We start from the raw sequence: 16,758 nt of genomic DNA, 5'->3' as shown, positions 1-16,758 counted from the left end.
CTAGCCCTGTTTTGGTTCTAAGCAGGATTATGGCTAATTTGATAGGGATATAATTTAAATTATTTCTGTCACAGGTTGTAGAGTGGGTACACAAACATTTACCGGACAGTGAGAAGAAAACACAAGTAGGTGAACTTCTGGAGAGCAAGAACTACAAGCTGTCACACATGCCTTATGATTGGGGAATTAATTCGTAGACAAGGGACTCTCTTGCATGATGGGAGGTTTTTAAAGACTTCTTGTAACAAGCCTGAAATCAAAGATATTTTTAACTTTATGGCGTAATCTTTGTAACTTTCTGCTTCGGATAGTGGCTTAGACTTACCATTGATATTGTGTCTTGACAAAAAGAAAATTATATTAATAAATAAAAACATGCTGTAAACTTTATAAGGTGTACATGTACTGTATGAAACTTGTTTGTTCATATTAGTATTTTTTTTTGTATTTACCAGCCTATATATAAAGTTCTTATTATTATACATATGCAAGTTATTCCAGAAAGAAAATGTTACCATATTATGATGTAACCTGTACTGATATGCATTAAGATATTTTACAGGAATTATTACAATAATTATGTATAATCATTATTTCAGATTAATTTTTCTTTTATCAGTAATTCAATATATTTGATACCTTAAGCTGCACACTCCCAGATAAACCAAAATATTTCAAGGTAATCAAATTTGAGAAAAAAGAATCGAAATTTAAAGAAAAGTAAAAAGATTCAAGATAAAAGTAATAATTTCTATATTATATTTGATTTATGACAGATTTGGCAGTATTTTTCACCATATTTCTACTAAGTTATCATGGTTATTGATGCAGAATTTGAAAGGACTATTTTGCATATTTTTGCCTCCTTTTTAGTAATTAACATGGGTGGTAAGTGATGTTTGCAATGTGAAAATTATTTTCTTTGTTCATTTCACAATATTTTACTTTTTAATGCATATTCAATGTATTATGCCGTCATCAAACTTGTATCTGGATCATAACCTTTTTTAGTTCTTGGTGTATTGTCTTCATACTTGGCCACAACAACCCTTGGGACAAGACCTCTCAGTAGAACACACTGACCTTGACCTTCATCCATAAATGACCTTGACCATCATTTCTTTGTTTGCTTTTAGAAAAAGTAAAAAGGCAAGCATTGCCCCCGCCCGGCGGTGACTCTTGTATATTATTTATTTCAGTTTTTATAAGATATATCATTGGAAAAACATGTATCCATGAATTTGTAGAAATTGCACTTTTTTGGAATTTAATATTTAGATATTATTGTAAAGATTTATACAATAAAAAAAAATATATAAGAATTGTTAAATTAGGAAAATGAGGAAATCAAAAGATTCAAAACAAGGAAATTAAAGTTAAAAAATAAGGAAATTAAAAAAGAAATGAATAAATAATTGAAATAGTATGATAATCTTAATTATTTATAAGTACACAAAGATCTTTGACATAACTTCATACATGAAAACGATTTTTAATTTAATATTCCCAGACTAGGAAGAGTGTTTGACTTTGAATTGGGCAACTTGGGTTCAATTCCTGGATAGTGTATAGGTCACTGTCGTAATTGATCATGAAATCCTTTATACTGCTATTTGCACTGTAATACTACTTTGGCATGTAAAGAAGTTATAAATTCCTGGTGAAAGTGAAGGAAACTAGTACTGGTAAACTGCTTGACAAATCTGCCCAGGAACGATGCAATGGCAGAACAGTGCTCAGGTGCATTCAAAGTAGCTTACTGCCTGTGATCAGAAGGGTAAACTGCCAACACTACCATCTACTAGCAGTACTATCATACCATACATGATACGTATCAAAGTTAGTATCATTAACACATACTATAGTCAAACATTAACACTTTATATAATTGCCACAGTTGTTACCATGTATATGTACAGCATAATTAAATATGTTAGGTGAGTTTTATATGTTTACATATTTTTTTTCTTATTTCTATATTAATTCAATTTCTATATTTATTCAATAAATATTTTCTTATTTTCATTGTATATTTCTATAAAGGTTTTACAATAAAATGACTTTATTAATTCTGACTTGCATTGTGTATTATAAATTACTGGAGAGAGACGTGTTTATAGAAGATAAGTTATAACATAGGTGTGATAACTCTGATAATATATTTGTAAAGGTTTCATTTCATTACCTCCCTTTTTGAATTGTAAATACATTATGAATTATGTGCATCAGTAATTTTAAAAGTAAGAATAATCCCTACAATATAATGTACATAGTCAGATAGTCCATGTTCTATGTATTTTTAAAGAAATTTTTTTTTATAAAAATACAAGATGTAATCAAAGTCCTGAGGTGTAATTATCATTTGATCACATTAACAACCTTAGATACTAGTAAGTAAGTAAGTAAAGTCTTTATTTACTGAGGCTACACATTTGGTTACCCAATCTTCCATGTGGGCCTCAACTGAAATGATTTGAGGAGTTGATCTTACAACTAGCAATCAGTTCAAAGATCTGGAACATCTGATTCATTTGGAGCAATTTTTCTTGCAAAAATAAATCTGAAATATCTTACACAATATAAAACCAAAAAAAAAAAACATAAGGAAAAACAAATTGGTTAAAAATAATTATATTTATTTAAGAATAATGGGATGTAACAAATATTCATCAATAAAACTAATTAAGGACTTATAAAAAAAAGTTCTATAGCTAAAGAATTTGATAAAATTTACGAAAGACTAAAAGTGTTGATACAAATATAATATATATATATAATAATATACAAATATGAAGAGGATTTATTTAAGTTAAAAACCAACAAAATAAAACACGCTTTTAGTATCAAAATTCAAGAATTATTTTATGAAACCACAAAGATTCACAACTCTATACGTTTGAAATTGAAGTATATGGGCTGCCAATGGGACTGGGTGTATCTCGCGGTGTTGAACTACTGCTGTAAACTGTATTTGAACCAGTTCTTGGACGTATATTTATACGTGGTTTATTCATAGCACTTCTTGTTATTGTTTTATTGGGTATCTTCCGGCTCATGATAGCAGATGGTTTTTGAAAGTGTCTTACAAAACTGAACGGTCCAGGAATCCACGGACACACAACAAAAGCTTCCTCCTCACGATGTGGAAAATATGCACTGTAAATAGTTTTGAAACTACGTAACAGCCTCTCTGGCTGTATGACGTTAGCATACAGCCTATCCCAGTGATTCCATGCATTCTGTATTTCTTCCTGGCTCAGTTCAAGGTAATAATCATCAAGGACCTGCTCAGCCTAAAATAACAACAAATTGTACATAAATATAAAACTAGATGAGTTAAAAGGACACACACTTATAATGTTATATACCTTTCTGTCAATTTCTTAAGTATCAACCTTACCATCTACATAAAGTAGTTTGTTTTGATATTTGACTTTATAATGCCATTAAGTAGGAAAATTAGATTATTTTTTGCGACATCGTATAATTAAGAATTTTATAAATTAAAAAAATTCTATAGTTTATGATGCAATAAATCAAAACTTCTATAATTGTGATAAATGTGTGATGCATCAAAACTTGTCTACAGTTATAAATGAGACAAACCTTGGCTCTGATCCTATGTACATCATTACACGTTGGCTTTTGAGATAGTTGCATTTTAAGACTTGGCAAGGCAACATCAATATACTGAATTCTAGGGGTGGTCCATCCAAGAGCAAGCATTAAATTCTTCTTTTTTCCTGATATTTAAAAATAAAAAATATGTTCATTATAGATATATATCCTTAATTTCATTTAATTTTCACATAGAAATAATGGGTTAAAATATATATGCACAAATTTTAAGAAAAGGTGAAACTAAATGCACAATTCTAACACACTTCATAATATCAAACAGATAGGGCAGTCAAGTGCATGAATAAGGAATGCTAACACGTCATAATTGATGTCAGATATGACGTCAATAAACCAAATGAGCCGTGTCATGACAAAACCAACATAATGGGTTTGCGACCAGCATGGATCCAGACCAGCCTGCGCATCCGCGCAGTCTGATCAGGATCCATGCTGTTCACTTACTAACCCTATAACAAGTGGAGAAACTGATAGCGAACAGCATGGATCCTGATCAGACTGCGCGGATGCGCAGGCTGGTCTGGATCCATGCTGGTTGCAAACCCACTATGTTGGTTTTGTCGTGACACGGCTCAAATGATGTTGGGGGAAATTTCTTCTACCTTCAATGTAGTTACATATTTTTATCAATTCTCATTTTTGATTAGCATGTTAGAATGGAAATAGATATTTAATACTTCAAGCATTATAGTATAATAATGCACGTTTTTTTGTTCAAATGCTTTGTAATTAATCACTCAGAACTCAGACCCGAGTGATTATATCCCTATGCAACTGAACTCGAAACGTGCATTTTCTCAGAATTTATATCTAGTTCCGAAATACATGTAGTATCATTTAGTCTATGCAATCTGTCTCCTCGTTTGAAAAAAAACAAAACAATATTCTCTTTTTTGCCTTTGTTATTCAAAAGCCCTTAATTGTTGTATGCATTTATGAAACTTGAAACTTAACATGAAACTTATCTACACTGAAAATGTATAATCTGTTTGTCTTTTTGTTAATTTTCAGGAAAATGCTTATATTGTTACGAGATTATTATAAAACATAAACCTGTGAAATCTCTAGTCAGAGTACTAATCTTATCTTATGTGCCTTAAACTGCTGATGTCCAGACATACTGAATGGGCAATGATTATAATGAATTCACAACAGTGCTAAAAGACTCACAAAACTGTATACCCTTGACACTTATAACTTACAAACATTCATTCAAATGTTACTCACTTTTCTGCATTTTCCTCTCATCCTCACTAGCAGTGGCATAAATACCTTCTTTTTGCTTTGTACCCGATGGTTGTAAGCCTGTTGGACTTTTCTTATCATAAGAAGGCTTTACCTTGTTGAGGGAAGGAAAGGTTGATATGTGACTGTCCTCAGGTGTCTGCAGCTTCTGCTCTTTGAATTTGGCCTTCACTTTATTGTAATAAAAATAAGATCTGATCAATAAATTGTTGTTGTGCTATTCATTATTATATAGATATAAAAGCAATACTGTGAAATTATTTATATTCGAGGGCATAAAAGTTTTTGGTTTGCGGACTAAAAGCAATTTTATAATGGAGTTGTAAATTTGAGGTATCCAGTTCCCCAGGTAGAAAAGATAAGAGGCTGTAAATTCGTGAATGTCAACTTTCGGTAATATTAAAAACTAAAAGCACCAAATAATTATCCAGCATTTGTGATAATATATTGTTGATGTGCAAGAAAATTTTATCTCTACCTGAAAAAACAACTGAGGATACCTTCCTATGATAATTAAACGATGATCTGTGTTCACAATTAACAAGTGTCATTTATATTCTATAATCTTATGCGCAACTGTTAAATTGTAAAAATTTAAAGAATTGTGTAAAAACTATACTTATGAATTTAAAGAGACTAAGATGTGAAAAAGGTTGCCTTTCTGTCTGTGATGATGCAGTCTTAGATTATTTTAGCTACACAGTCAAGACATTTACGATGTACTGTTCAAACATTGAGAACCGTAAGTGCTCATTTTTTAAATGTGTCTATATGCCTGTAATTGCATTTGGCTTTTCGATCAGCATATTGACGATGGTAAAATCACTGATATTATGTCTAATACATTATGTGCTGCTGCATTGTTATTGTCATTGTGAATGATTATGAATAATTACAAATAAATGCTCAGTGCATGACTGTTGTTCTTATTTATAAGTTCTAGTATTCATGATACCATACGAGAAATCCAAAAATATGCTTTGTAATTGGCACAAGGTGTTGAGAGCAATAAACAGTTTACAAATTTTAGCAAACAAGTTTTAAGTGCATGCTTTAATCAACAATTAATTTATGAATAATGTATCCTTTACCTGATCCAAGCTTTTTCCTCAGCTGCATGAAGATATCTGAATTCTTATCAGATTCAAGACTTTCATGAGCAAACGTTATCATGGTGTCCTGAATTTCCCTCGTCAGATTGTCTTGTTCCTCTCCCACACTTTCTTTCTGTTGAAGGTCTCGGCAAGAACCTGGCATTTCCTTAATTGTCTTTGTTTTCTTTCTTTGGACGATACTCTTTGTCCCTTTCCTACTAACATGGACAAATTGAAGAGGTTTCGCGTAAGGAGAGTCAGTGTTTGCAATAGACCTTTGCATCCTCTCCATCTGTCGTTCAAGTTGACGTGTTGTGAGCCCAATTAAACGAGCACCTGCCGTGTAATGACCAATCACATGAGGTGCCTGTTTACGGAATTGTTTCTCTATATCTGCAAGGGTATGTTTGATGGAGAAACATGTTATCGTCTTATAAAACATTTCCTTTCGCCTTGATTTCTTTTTTCGTTGTTCTTCATCTTCTGCAAAGAAGACATTAGTAATATTTCATTATTATTTTTGTTATAATTATTTTTTAAAATTTATGTGATGACAGAGACTTATATTACAAATAAAAATTGGAAAACAAATTAAATAATTAAAAAAAAAAATTTTAATAATAGATACAAGAATTTTTAAAACCCTGGGCATATAGTTAAATTCAACCGTCTGTCCATCCTTACGAGGTTAACCTAAATGGCAAGTTGGATTTTTCTCAAGTTCTATGTATACCAATGGCTTTAAACTTTACACACTTTCTAATCAACACAAAGTACATGATCTGGGCAAGTTACATAACTATGGCTTTCATTTTTACCAAGTAATTGCCCTTTTCAGCATGTGAAAATGAATAATTGGTTAACCTAAAATGGCAAGTTGGATATATCTTAGGTTCTATCTATACTAATGGCTTTATAATTACCACACATACTTATCAATACAAAGTACATGATATTGCCAAGTTAGATAACTGTGCCATTCATTTTTCCCAGTTATTTCCCTTTTTATAACTTTCAAAATAGGACCTTGTAAGCAGGTTAACCTATTCCGGCAAGTTGGATTTATCTTAAATATCTCCTAATTACTTAATTTATTTAATGATATCTTTCATATTTGGTAGGTGGATGGAGAAAGGGGTCTCTAGGGTCAAGGTCACTGGTGTAAAAAATAAAATTTTAACACTTTTGCTCATACAGCCCTTTTTTAGCTCACCTGTCACAAAGTGACAGGGTGAGCTTTTGTGATCGCTTTTCGTATGGCGTCCGTAAACTTTTACTTTAAATGACATCTCCTCATAAACCGCTGAGCCAATTTCATCCAAACTTCACAGGAATGTTCCTTTGGTGGTCATCTTTAAAAATTGTTCAAAGAATTTAATTCCATGCAGAACTCTGGTTGCCATGGCAACCGATAGAAAAAACTTAAAATATCTTCTTTTAAAAAACCCAAAGAGGTAGAGCTTAGATATTTGGCATGAAACATCTTCTAGTGAGTGTCTATCAAGTTTGTTCAAATAAAAGCCCTGGGGTCAAAATTGGCCCCGCCCCAGGGGGTCATTGTTTTTCCCTATATGCATATAGTAAAAACTTAAAAAATCTTCTTTTAAAGAACCCAAAGAGCTAGAGCTAAGATATTTAGCATGAAACATCTTCTAATGGGTGTCTACCAAGTTTGTTCAAATAAAAGCCCTGGGGTCAAAATTGGCCCCGCCCCAGGGGGTCATTGATTTTCCCTATATGCATATAGTAAAAACTTATAAAATCTTCTTTTAAAGAACCCTTGCACAACTTGCTGCCTTTGTATTTTCTTTTACCAATGTCTCATATTTACAAGGAACATACCTAAGGTTGTCCTTTAAGTTTGATATTCCGTCCTCAACTGAGTGAATGGGTTTACATTTTTTTGAAATATTGTTACTGACAAAAATCTAAGCTGGGGGCATTTGTGTTTAACAAACACTTTCTTGTTTAGATTTTAATTTAAGTGTTCAAAAACAGGGGGGAAACAAATGTGAATATATACCTTCCCCTACTTCATCCCCATACAGATTTCCACCCAAGTTTGTCATATGGACCAAGAACTCATCAAAATCTATCTCGCCATTGCCATCCTTGTCCACTTTTTTCAGTACATCTTCAACTTCTTCGTATGTGATCTCACTATCGACACGACTCAGTTCCGCGTACAAGTTTTCTGCTGTGATGATGCCAGTATTTGATTGGTCCAGCATGTTGAATAACTAAAAAAAGCAACAAATTAAAAACTTGTTGAAGAAGGTCAGATTGAATGACTTATTTATAAAGCTAATTTGAAAAGGACCCTGACAATTTACTATTTTATAAGGCCAAGGAAAAAGTATGCTCCTAGCAAGAAAAGGATAAGATCAACAAGTACAATGTATAATTAGGTTTAGTGAAAGAGACCCAAAACAGAACTTTTATTTTTGTCTAATATATGATTGAAAGCTTAGCAGTTTTGACCTACGTTTGGAATGTCTAAATGTCATAACCTCCCAAGACAGATAGGGGCTTTTGAGGTGGTTAAATTTTTTTGTCAAACATAAAAGTCATGAGTCAAAGGTGACATTTTCTAGACATTTTAATGTGTATAAATTCATGACATACTTCTCTGAAGTCTTGTAAATCATCACCTGAAAAACAAATATACAGAATACAGTTGTTATTTTATACTTTTTACATGATGCATGATTTGTGCACTTTAAACATATGCATTGATTTTGACCAAAATATTATTTATACAAAAATGTACATGTAAACCTGACAGTTATAGTTTGAATACATGTAATTCTCTTACATTTTAACAATCCTGCTGTCATTGTATACTAGTATTTTAAAATAGATTTAAAAAAGTAAATACCAGACAAGGTACATAGGACATAACCATAACAAACTTAGCACACTAATTAATATTCTTACAAATACCCTGGTATGCCAAAACTTGATTGAATATAATACACCTACCATATATGAGCAGAGCCGCGTCACGACAAAACCAACATAATGGGTTTGCGACCAGCGTGGATCCAGACCAGCCTGCGCATCCGCGCAGTCTGATCAGGATCCATGCTGTTCGCTTACAAACCCTATTACAAGTAGAGAAACTGATAGCTAACAGCATGGATCCTGATCAGACTGCGCGGATGCGCAGGCTGGTCTGGATCCATGCTGGTCGCAAACCCATTAGGTTGGTTTTGTCGTGACACTGCTCATATACCTACCATCAGTACCATCATTGCTTACAACACTGTCTCGCTTTCCACTGGGACCCTTTTTCCCTTTGTTTTTGTCCTTCTGATCACTCTAGAAAAAATTTAAATTTCAAATAATATGTGCCACTGCGATATGAAAAGTTAACTAAACACTTTGTACATTTTATTTACTTGTAAGTAATTTATAATACAGAAGTAAATGTGTATGAGTAAAATTGGAGTGTAAAATATAGACTATTCACAAAAAAGATGATAAATTTTCAACTTGTAAGTCTATGTTACAGATAGTTGGATCCTTCATATTACTGGACAAAACATGATGTTTTTTTGCTGTAACTTAATTTGAAACCATAAAAAAAGAATGGAATTTTGTCCAATAGATTTTAGGTTCTTAATACACATATAGGTTACTTTATCAAACACAAAATTTATCATTTTTACCATAAAAAAGTGTCTTTTAAGTAGGGCATTATAAGAGAAAAAAAATGTGTACATTAGAAGACTCAATTTACCGAACATTGTGTTTCAAAATATTTTGAAGTCGAGAATTGAACTTAATCTTTAAATAATCAGCATTGAGCAAGTGAACTTTGATTGTTGAATGGCAAGGTTAAGATATTGGAAAAAAAAAAAAAAAATTCATTAAGAATATATAATATAGACAAGGCAGCCAATGCTTGTTGTGAAGAGGCTTAAATATGGAATGTATAGGAGATTAACATTACTAATTCAATTAATGTCTTGATTCTTCATAAATCATTAAAAGTATTAAAAATTTTAATATTCAATTGAAATCCTGTTCTTTGTCATACAGTTTCATTTTGGTCATCATGAATTAAGCCTCTAAAAACCAGACAATTCAATTTATTTTCATTTCATGTAGTTTCCTCCCTTGGTTTGAAAAATTGGACGTGACCCATTTCCCTTATAATGATATATCATTATGGTTTTTAATTTGTATGTCTTTGTAAAAGACAACAACGAAATACTGTTTTGACTAAATTTAAAGGAACTCCACTAAGGTTAAAAAGCATAAAAATATATAATTTGAAATTTTACATAGTCACAGGGCCTTTTCACTAGTTTTGGGGAAGATGACCAAGCCCTTTTTGTTGGAAAAATTGTGTGATTTTCTCACTTTCGGGGAAAATATCATAGTCTATTCGCATGATTATTTTCCTTTAAATTAAAGTCTACTTTAATACTTACATGACTGTAGCTTTTTTTATTTTCAAGCTAATTTATTGACATCAGCATTTTCCTATATATCATACACATACACATTTTAAATGACTTTATCATATTAGCCACGACACAGGAGTGTAATAAACTAATTAAATAAAGACTATATTACACTACTGTAGATAGATCTATATAGATTTAATATTAAATTTATTGAACACTGAACAAAACATGCATACACTGTATCCCCCTCCCGCTGGTGGGGGTCCGGAAAATTTTGAAAAGTAAGATGTTAAACAGTGGGCTCTGGCATGTCTTGAAGCGCCTTTCCCATGTAAAACATGACACATTTGTTTACTTTTTAACTTATTTCATTATAACTTCGAACAACTTTGTGAAGTAAAAAGGCAGTGTTCGCCTTGTAGTTATCTTATTTTACATGTGCATATACATACACAACAATTTTTCCATGTGAAGTTTGACCGAGGATGCACGTTCAATTGTAATCCAGGTCTTGTGAATTCAGTTTTGTTTTTCTCGACTTGAATGGGCCATTAGGGTCCTGTTTTAACACCTTAAACAGGGTTGCTTGTGTTTCTTTTCATCTTGAGAACTAAGTAACCACACACCAACAATTAAATTTTGCCCTGAGATGATGACTAAAATCTAGATCTATAACTTTAAAGATTTAAAGTCATTTTAAAATAGAGCTATTCCAAAGGAAACGATCTAGAAAGGATTGGTTTAAATCTTTAAGAATAGTCTTAATAATCTTTTTTTCTGAGTTAACGATAAGTTATTATGAGCCCAGCTGTGTAAGACATGAGATTCCTTATGTCCATGTAGATAAAATTAATGCTGACTTTTACATTTATCTCTATGCAATAAGTTTGCAAATGCTTTGATTTAGGAGAAACTTAAATTTCTATTGCACATACCGTAAAATTCCTATTAAACGCCTTGGGGGCTAAACATTTTCCAACTACTATTATTACGACACAGTTTTTCCTAAATCCAAAAATCACTGTTAATACATTTAGTGTTAACAATTCAGTGTTGGTAATAACATTAAAAAGTGTTATTAGGTTTTAAAGTTCACATTATACATATTCGTGTTTACTATAAAATACTATAGATTCTGAATGATTTGAATAAAATTATGGCTTTAATAAAGTATGAGTTAAGCACTGATGAGTAGATTGTTTTCCTTATCAAAAAGCCTGGGGGGCCTCTATTAGGGGAGGGGCGTTTATTAGGAATTTTCCGGTAGATAACAATAATTACTAGAAACGTTATACGATCAAGAGTGAGGCAATCATAGTTTACACTCGAAAATAGTACAAATAATTACGTCATAAAATAAAATATTTTATAAACAGAAATGATGATCTAGATATATAGCGATAAAATCATTAAAACTTAGATCTTCTCAGTTTTATTTTTTTTACCTTCGGAACTTTTTTGTACGCAATTACGTATTGTGTGTAATTGGCACTACGGCCTAGAATGGGGTCCATTTACTGTAAAATATCACACTAACTTACATAATAATAAATAAATTATAAAGAAGTTAAAATAAATGACAATTTTTGCAAAATTATTCAACAATCAAGACCCATTTTTCAATATAATAAGACAAGTACATTGCTTGTACACAAACAAAATGAATTAAATTTCGCATAAACTAATACATTATCAAATACAACATAAACATGTTACAAATCCTCATCATAAGTTACACATCAATTTAATAAAAAATAAACATATTATTCACTTGTTTATCATTTTCATTAGATCTACTTAAAGAAAGTTTTCTTTTCTTTTTAAATGTTTGGATATTGTCAATTGACCTAATGGCAATGTTGTCGGGTAAAGAATTCCAGTATTTAAATAAAAAAAAGTTTTTCAGTATGAATTCTTAGCCTTGTAAATACTTTTCATTATGACCTCGTAGTTGTAGTCTGTTGAAATCCTAGAATTTATGGCCAAAAGCGAATAATTCAGGCCAAAACAGGGGTTACATTATTTAGAGGTTAATACTTGGTTGCTGCTCGCCATTATGCGATAATGGCCCGAAGATGTGCGTAATGGTCTGAGGGCCGAAGGCCCGACGGAAATTATGGACTCAAGGGCCATCATCGCATAATGCCGAGCAACAACCAAGTATTAACGTCTTTAATACCTATGTCCAAAATACGGCATTTAGACATCGCCGCTGATCTTGGTTGTCGCACTTTCTAAGAAACGAACAGTTGTCAATGTAAACAATTATCTGTCATTCAGTTTAACCTTCATTACTACTTTGAAAACATGACAAAACAAACAGAAATATGAGACAATATTGTTTTATTGTTGTTTATATCAATAAATACTCTATATATTTTTGTAAGAATAACATTTAGTGCCAGTTTTTTATGAACTTTTGTGCCTTCAAGAACGGTTTCCGAGACCGATGTCTAGCTCTATTTGCCATCGATCCGATCTTTTTTTTACCCTCAAAATGAAATCGTTTTTGGAAATTCTGAGGGTCATGTTTTATCTTGAGTAGAGTTATTGTATTATTTTCTGAGTTTATAAATCTTCAATGCTAAGCTTTGTTGATAGAGACTGATTACGTCATTTAAACTTAACATTTTGTGTTCAAGTGACTACAGTTCATTCAACGGCAGCAGCCATCTTGAAAGTCACTGAGAGTTGATTACCTCATTTTGTATGTGCGCTCATTCACTCGCCCATTATGGAAAAATAATGCCGAGTAGCAAGGCGGCCGTAATTGCATAATGACCTAGATCTTGGCATAATGGCCCTGAAATACCCTAACAAATAGATTTTGTTACTATATATAGTAACATAGGTATTAATAAGATTTTATTCTGTTCATACAGTTGTTTAGGCAGTAGCGGATAGCTAAAGAGATCGGCGCTGCTTATGTCGTTAATAATAATATTCAGAAAATCAAATTGATACCTTTCAGTAGTCAAACTTTAACTTCCCTTTTTAAAATAAAATATTTTTAGCAGTATCTTTGACATTATATGTAGTACTCTTTGTTTATGTTCGGCATATAGTTCAGTTAGTAGCGGATAGCTTTGGGGAGTATGGGATAGGTAGGTGAAGGTCAATGAGGAGGAATCTCAAAACGTTCTAAATTTAGTATTTACAAAGTACATGTCACAGAAATATGTTCTGGATTTACTGGAATGAAAAATGTTACATTTGATAGTAATCTTTCAAATTTTTCTACATGTAAACCAAGGATATATATTATATGGCACATGATTTTACAACAATGCTTATTCAGATCAACGATTGGCATTTTCTCTTAAAACAAATCACAGACAAATCAAACAGAATCATATCAAACATCAGTTCTGGAGTTTTATGTCCATGACATTTCCTTCTGACATAATGGGAAGTGTGTCAGATAACATATGAACAGTGTCATCCAAAGTGTTTAAAAACAAGGTATAACAATGCCACCATCTTTTTTTGTTTGAAATTGTTCAATGTGGAAAAGTGGGAACTAGTTCACCTGTTGCATTGACAAAGATTGTTGCATTGTCAAGTACATTGCTAAAGCAACTTGCTAAAATCTTTGATGCATGGCCAATAGGTAGCCCTGCAATATCAGACAACATTAAGTTTCTTTGTTTATCTGTAATTAAAGTGTATAAATGTTTGTCAAATGATGTTTAAATTCTGGCATCAACACTCGGGCATCAATGTCTTAAATATTAGTGTATTCTCTGTCAATAATTAACCTAGTCTGTGGTTCAGTGACCAGCTATAATTTTGAATTTCATACTATTAGATATTTTTATATATGTATCAATAGGAACATATAATCTTTTAAAAAATGTACATACTTTCTAAAAATAAGTAGAAAAGTAGAGAAGTACTTCTTCTTTGTACCTCTGGCTCTTTTTACACATGGACTTTCATTTGATGGTTTCTTCTTACAGGGTTAACCCATCATTGGATTTTTAAAATGAATGTAAAAAAATGGTTAAACTAGAACTGTGTCAAAAGGACACGGATGCCCCCACTGACAACATTTATATGGTATATAGTGAAAAAATCAACAAAGGGCCATAATTCTGTTAAATTTGGTCGCAGCAAAAAGGTTGTTCATCCCTGGAAGTTTAAGCAAAATCTGCCATTCGGTTTAAGAGGAGTTGCGTTCACAAAATTTCTATATGGTATATCGTGAAAAAATCAACAAAGGGCCATAATTCTATTAAATTTGGTCGCAGCAAACATTAATTCCTTCCTTTACTACCATCTACACATTAAGCTTGTTCATCCTTGGAAGTTTAAACAAAATCTGCCATCTGGTTTAAGAGGAGTTGCGTTCACAAAATTTCTATATAGTATATAGTGAAAAAATCAACAAAGGGCCATAATTCTGTTAAATTTGGTCGCAGCAAAAATTCCTTCCTTTACTACCATCTACACATTAAGGTTGTTCATCCCTGGAAGTTTAAGCAAAATCTGCCATCCGGTTTAAGAGGAGTTGCGTTCACAAAATTTCTATACAGTATATAGTGAAAAAATCAACAAAGGGCCATAATTCTGTTAAATTTGGTCGCAGCAAAAATTCTTTCCTTCACTACCATCTACACATTAAGGTTGTTCATCCCTGGAAGTTTAAGCAAAATCTGCCATCCGGTTTTAGAGGAGTTGTGTCACAAAATTTCTATATGGTATATAGTGAAAAAATTAACAAAGGGCCATAATTCTGTTAAATTTGGTCGCAGCAAAAATTCCTTCCTTTACTACCATCTACACGTTAAGGTTGTTCATCCCTGGAAGTTTAAGCAAAATCTGCCATCTGGTTTAAGAGGAGTTGCGTTCACAAAATTTCTACATAGTATATAGTGAAACAATCAACAAAGGGCCATAATTCTGTTAAATTTGGTCGCAGCGAAAATTCCTTCCTTTACTACCATCTACACATTGAGGTTGTTCATCCCTGAAAGTTTAAGCAAAATCTGCCATCCGGTTTAAGAGGAGTTGCGTTCACAAGATTTCGGGACGTACGGACAGACGGACGGACAAGTGCAACGCTATATGCTCCCACTCTGTGGGGGCATAAAAATTATGATATAAAACTATTGGTAATATAATTATAGATTTTTTAAAGAAATAACTATGGCAAACTATAGTTATGTTCAAACTATTACATGTCACACTTGCATCATAAGTTGTTGACCAGATATTTATTTATTTACTTGTAAATAACTTTATTTATTTAAAAATTATTTATTTAATTATTTATTTATTTTGTAATTTTGTAACATCACAGTATACAGGCAATGATAACTATAAAATATGTTGCAATTTAACAAATAAAAACAATATTTCCTAAGATCTGTATAGATGAATTAAAAAGTAAACTATATATTCTGAATACATAAATTACAAAAAATGTGCAATAAACTTGAGCTGAGCATGTGTATTGTGTATGAAAAATGAAACGACAAATTTCAATGAAAAAGAGGTCTGTTTTACATAAACATTTAAAAGCTATTATTAATCTTATAATCTAGTTGAAAGAAGAGTGAGTTAATAATGATGGTATATTCAAAGTATCAATACAACTGAGTTAAAATTATAAAAAGATAGAATAAATAATATTATAACATTAAAACTGGGATATTTGTTTTGTTAAAAGTGTACTTTTAATCCACTTTTGACGGCGTTTTGACAGATAAAGTAAATTTTGAGACCACCCCCAAATGTAAAATCCGTTACTGACAGAAGCACTTGCTATTCATTTTCAAAAATTTTAAGTGTCAGTACGTGTTATATCTGTAAAAGCTTTTCAAAAATTATAAACACATGATTTTTACCCCAAATTATGTCAATATTTCATTACTTTACTTAGTGTTGATCAATAGTTTTCGGTTAATTTCTTTTGGAAGCGCTTATAAACAGTCTGACGGTGACAACATCCGGTTACCTCGTTCTGATTTATGTAAGAAAAATTCGCTGTGCAATTTGAAATAAATAAAACAAAATTAGCGACGGATGGGAAATATATCACTCTTTTTGATGGTATAATTGTATTATTTTGAAAAAGGCATATTTGATGGAAGGGAGCATTGCTATTACCATGTTATCCGCTATACCCTAAAATCCGCTACTGCCTAAACAACTGTACATGTCATACTTACTGCTGTTTCTCCTTTATTTGATGGCTGCTTCCCAGCAAGACGTAATAACATTGTACTCGCATCTGCAGAGATGCTTGATTTCATCGTATTATCTGCAACGCCCAGGGAGTTCGACATTTTTTTTGAAGTTTCGCGCGAAAAAAACTACATGGTTTTAGATGTTTCCCTTTATGACGTCACGTTACTAGATAG

General features: G+C 32.0%; 2 protein-coding genes across 2 annotated transcripts in view; one reads left to right on the top strand and one right to left on the bottom strand.

Annotated features, from left to right (window-relative positions):
• Nucleotides 1–2,075, top strand: part of LOC132755570 (uncharacterized) — a 15,934-nt gene extending 13,859 nt beyond the window's left edge. Inside the window, exon 10 of the mRNA XM_060746456.1 lies at nt 75–2,075. Coding sequence (XP_060602439.1) covers nt 75–197 — 123 coding nt within the window. The 3' untranslated portion in view covers nt 198–2,075. The remainder of the gene's footprint in view (nt 1–74) is intronic.
• LOC132755565 (uncharacterized) lies at nt 1,988–16,758 on the bottom strand. The gene is made up of 8 exons (XM_060746452.1): nt 16,567–16,758; nt 9,218–9,299; nt 8,604–8,629; nt 8,002–8,218; nt 5,976–6,461; nt 4,867–5,055; nt 3,607–3,743; nt 1,988–3,293 (listed from the first exon to the last, which is right to left on the bottom strand). Exons 1-8 carry the CDS (start codon nt 16,681–16,683, stop codon nt 2,889–2,891), a joined length of 1,659 nt encoding a protein of 552 aa, XP_060602435.1. The 5' UTR covers nt 16,684–16,758; the 3' UTR covers nt 1,988–2,888.

The sequence above is a fragment of the Ruditapes philippinarum genome, unplaced genomic scaffold, assembly GCF_026571515.1.
Source record: "Ruditapes philippinarum isolate M1 unplaced genomic scaffold, ASM2657151v2 ctg2146_1_1_1_1, whole genome shotgun sequence".
In the NCBI taxonomy this organism is placed as follows: Eukaryota; Metazoa; Mollusca; class Bivalvia; order Venerida; family Veneridae; genus Ruditapes; species Ruditapes philippinarum.
Note: the sequence above shows the minus strand (reverse complement) of the source record. Positions and strands in the feature narration are given on the sequence as shown.

What these genes read in the sequence shown, in the direction of transcription:
- LOC132755565 (XM_060746452.1), bottom strand. Translation starts at nt 16,683, where the DNA reads ATGTCGAACTCCCTGGGCGTTGCAGATAATACGATGAAATCAAGCATC. An exon ending in TGGGGATGAAGTAGGGGAAG is followed by an intron (nt 6,462 to 8,001) that starts GTATATATTCAC and finishes TCTTCTTTGCAG; the next exon opens with AAGATGAAGAACAACGAAAA. An exon ending in GAGGAAAAAGCTTGGATCAG is followed by an intron (nt 5,056 to 5,975) that starts GTAAAGGATACA and finishes ATTACAATAAAG; the next exon opens with TGAAGGCCAAATTCAAAGAG.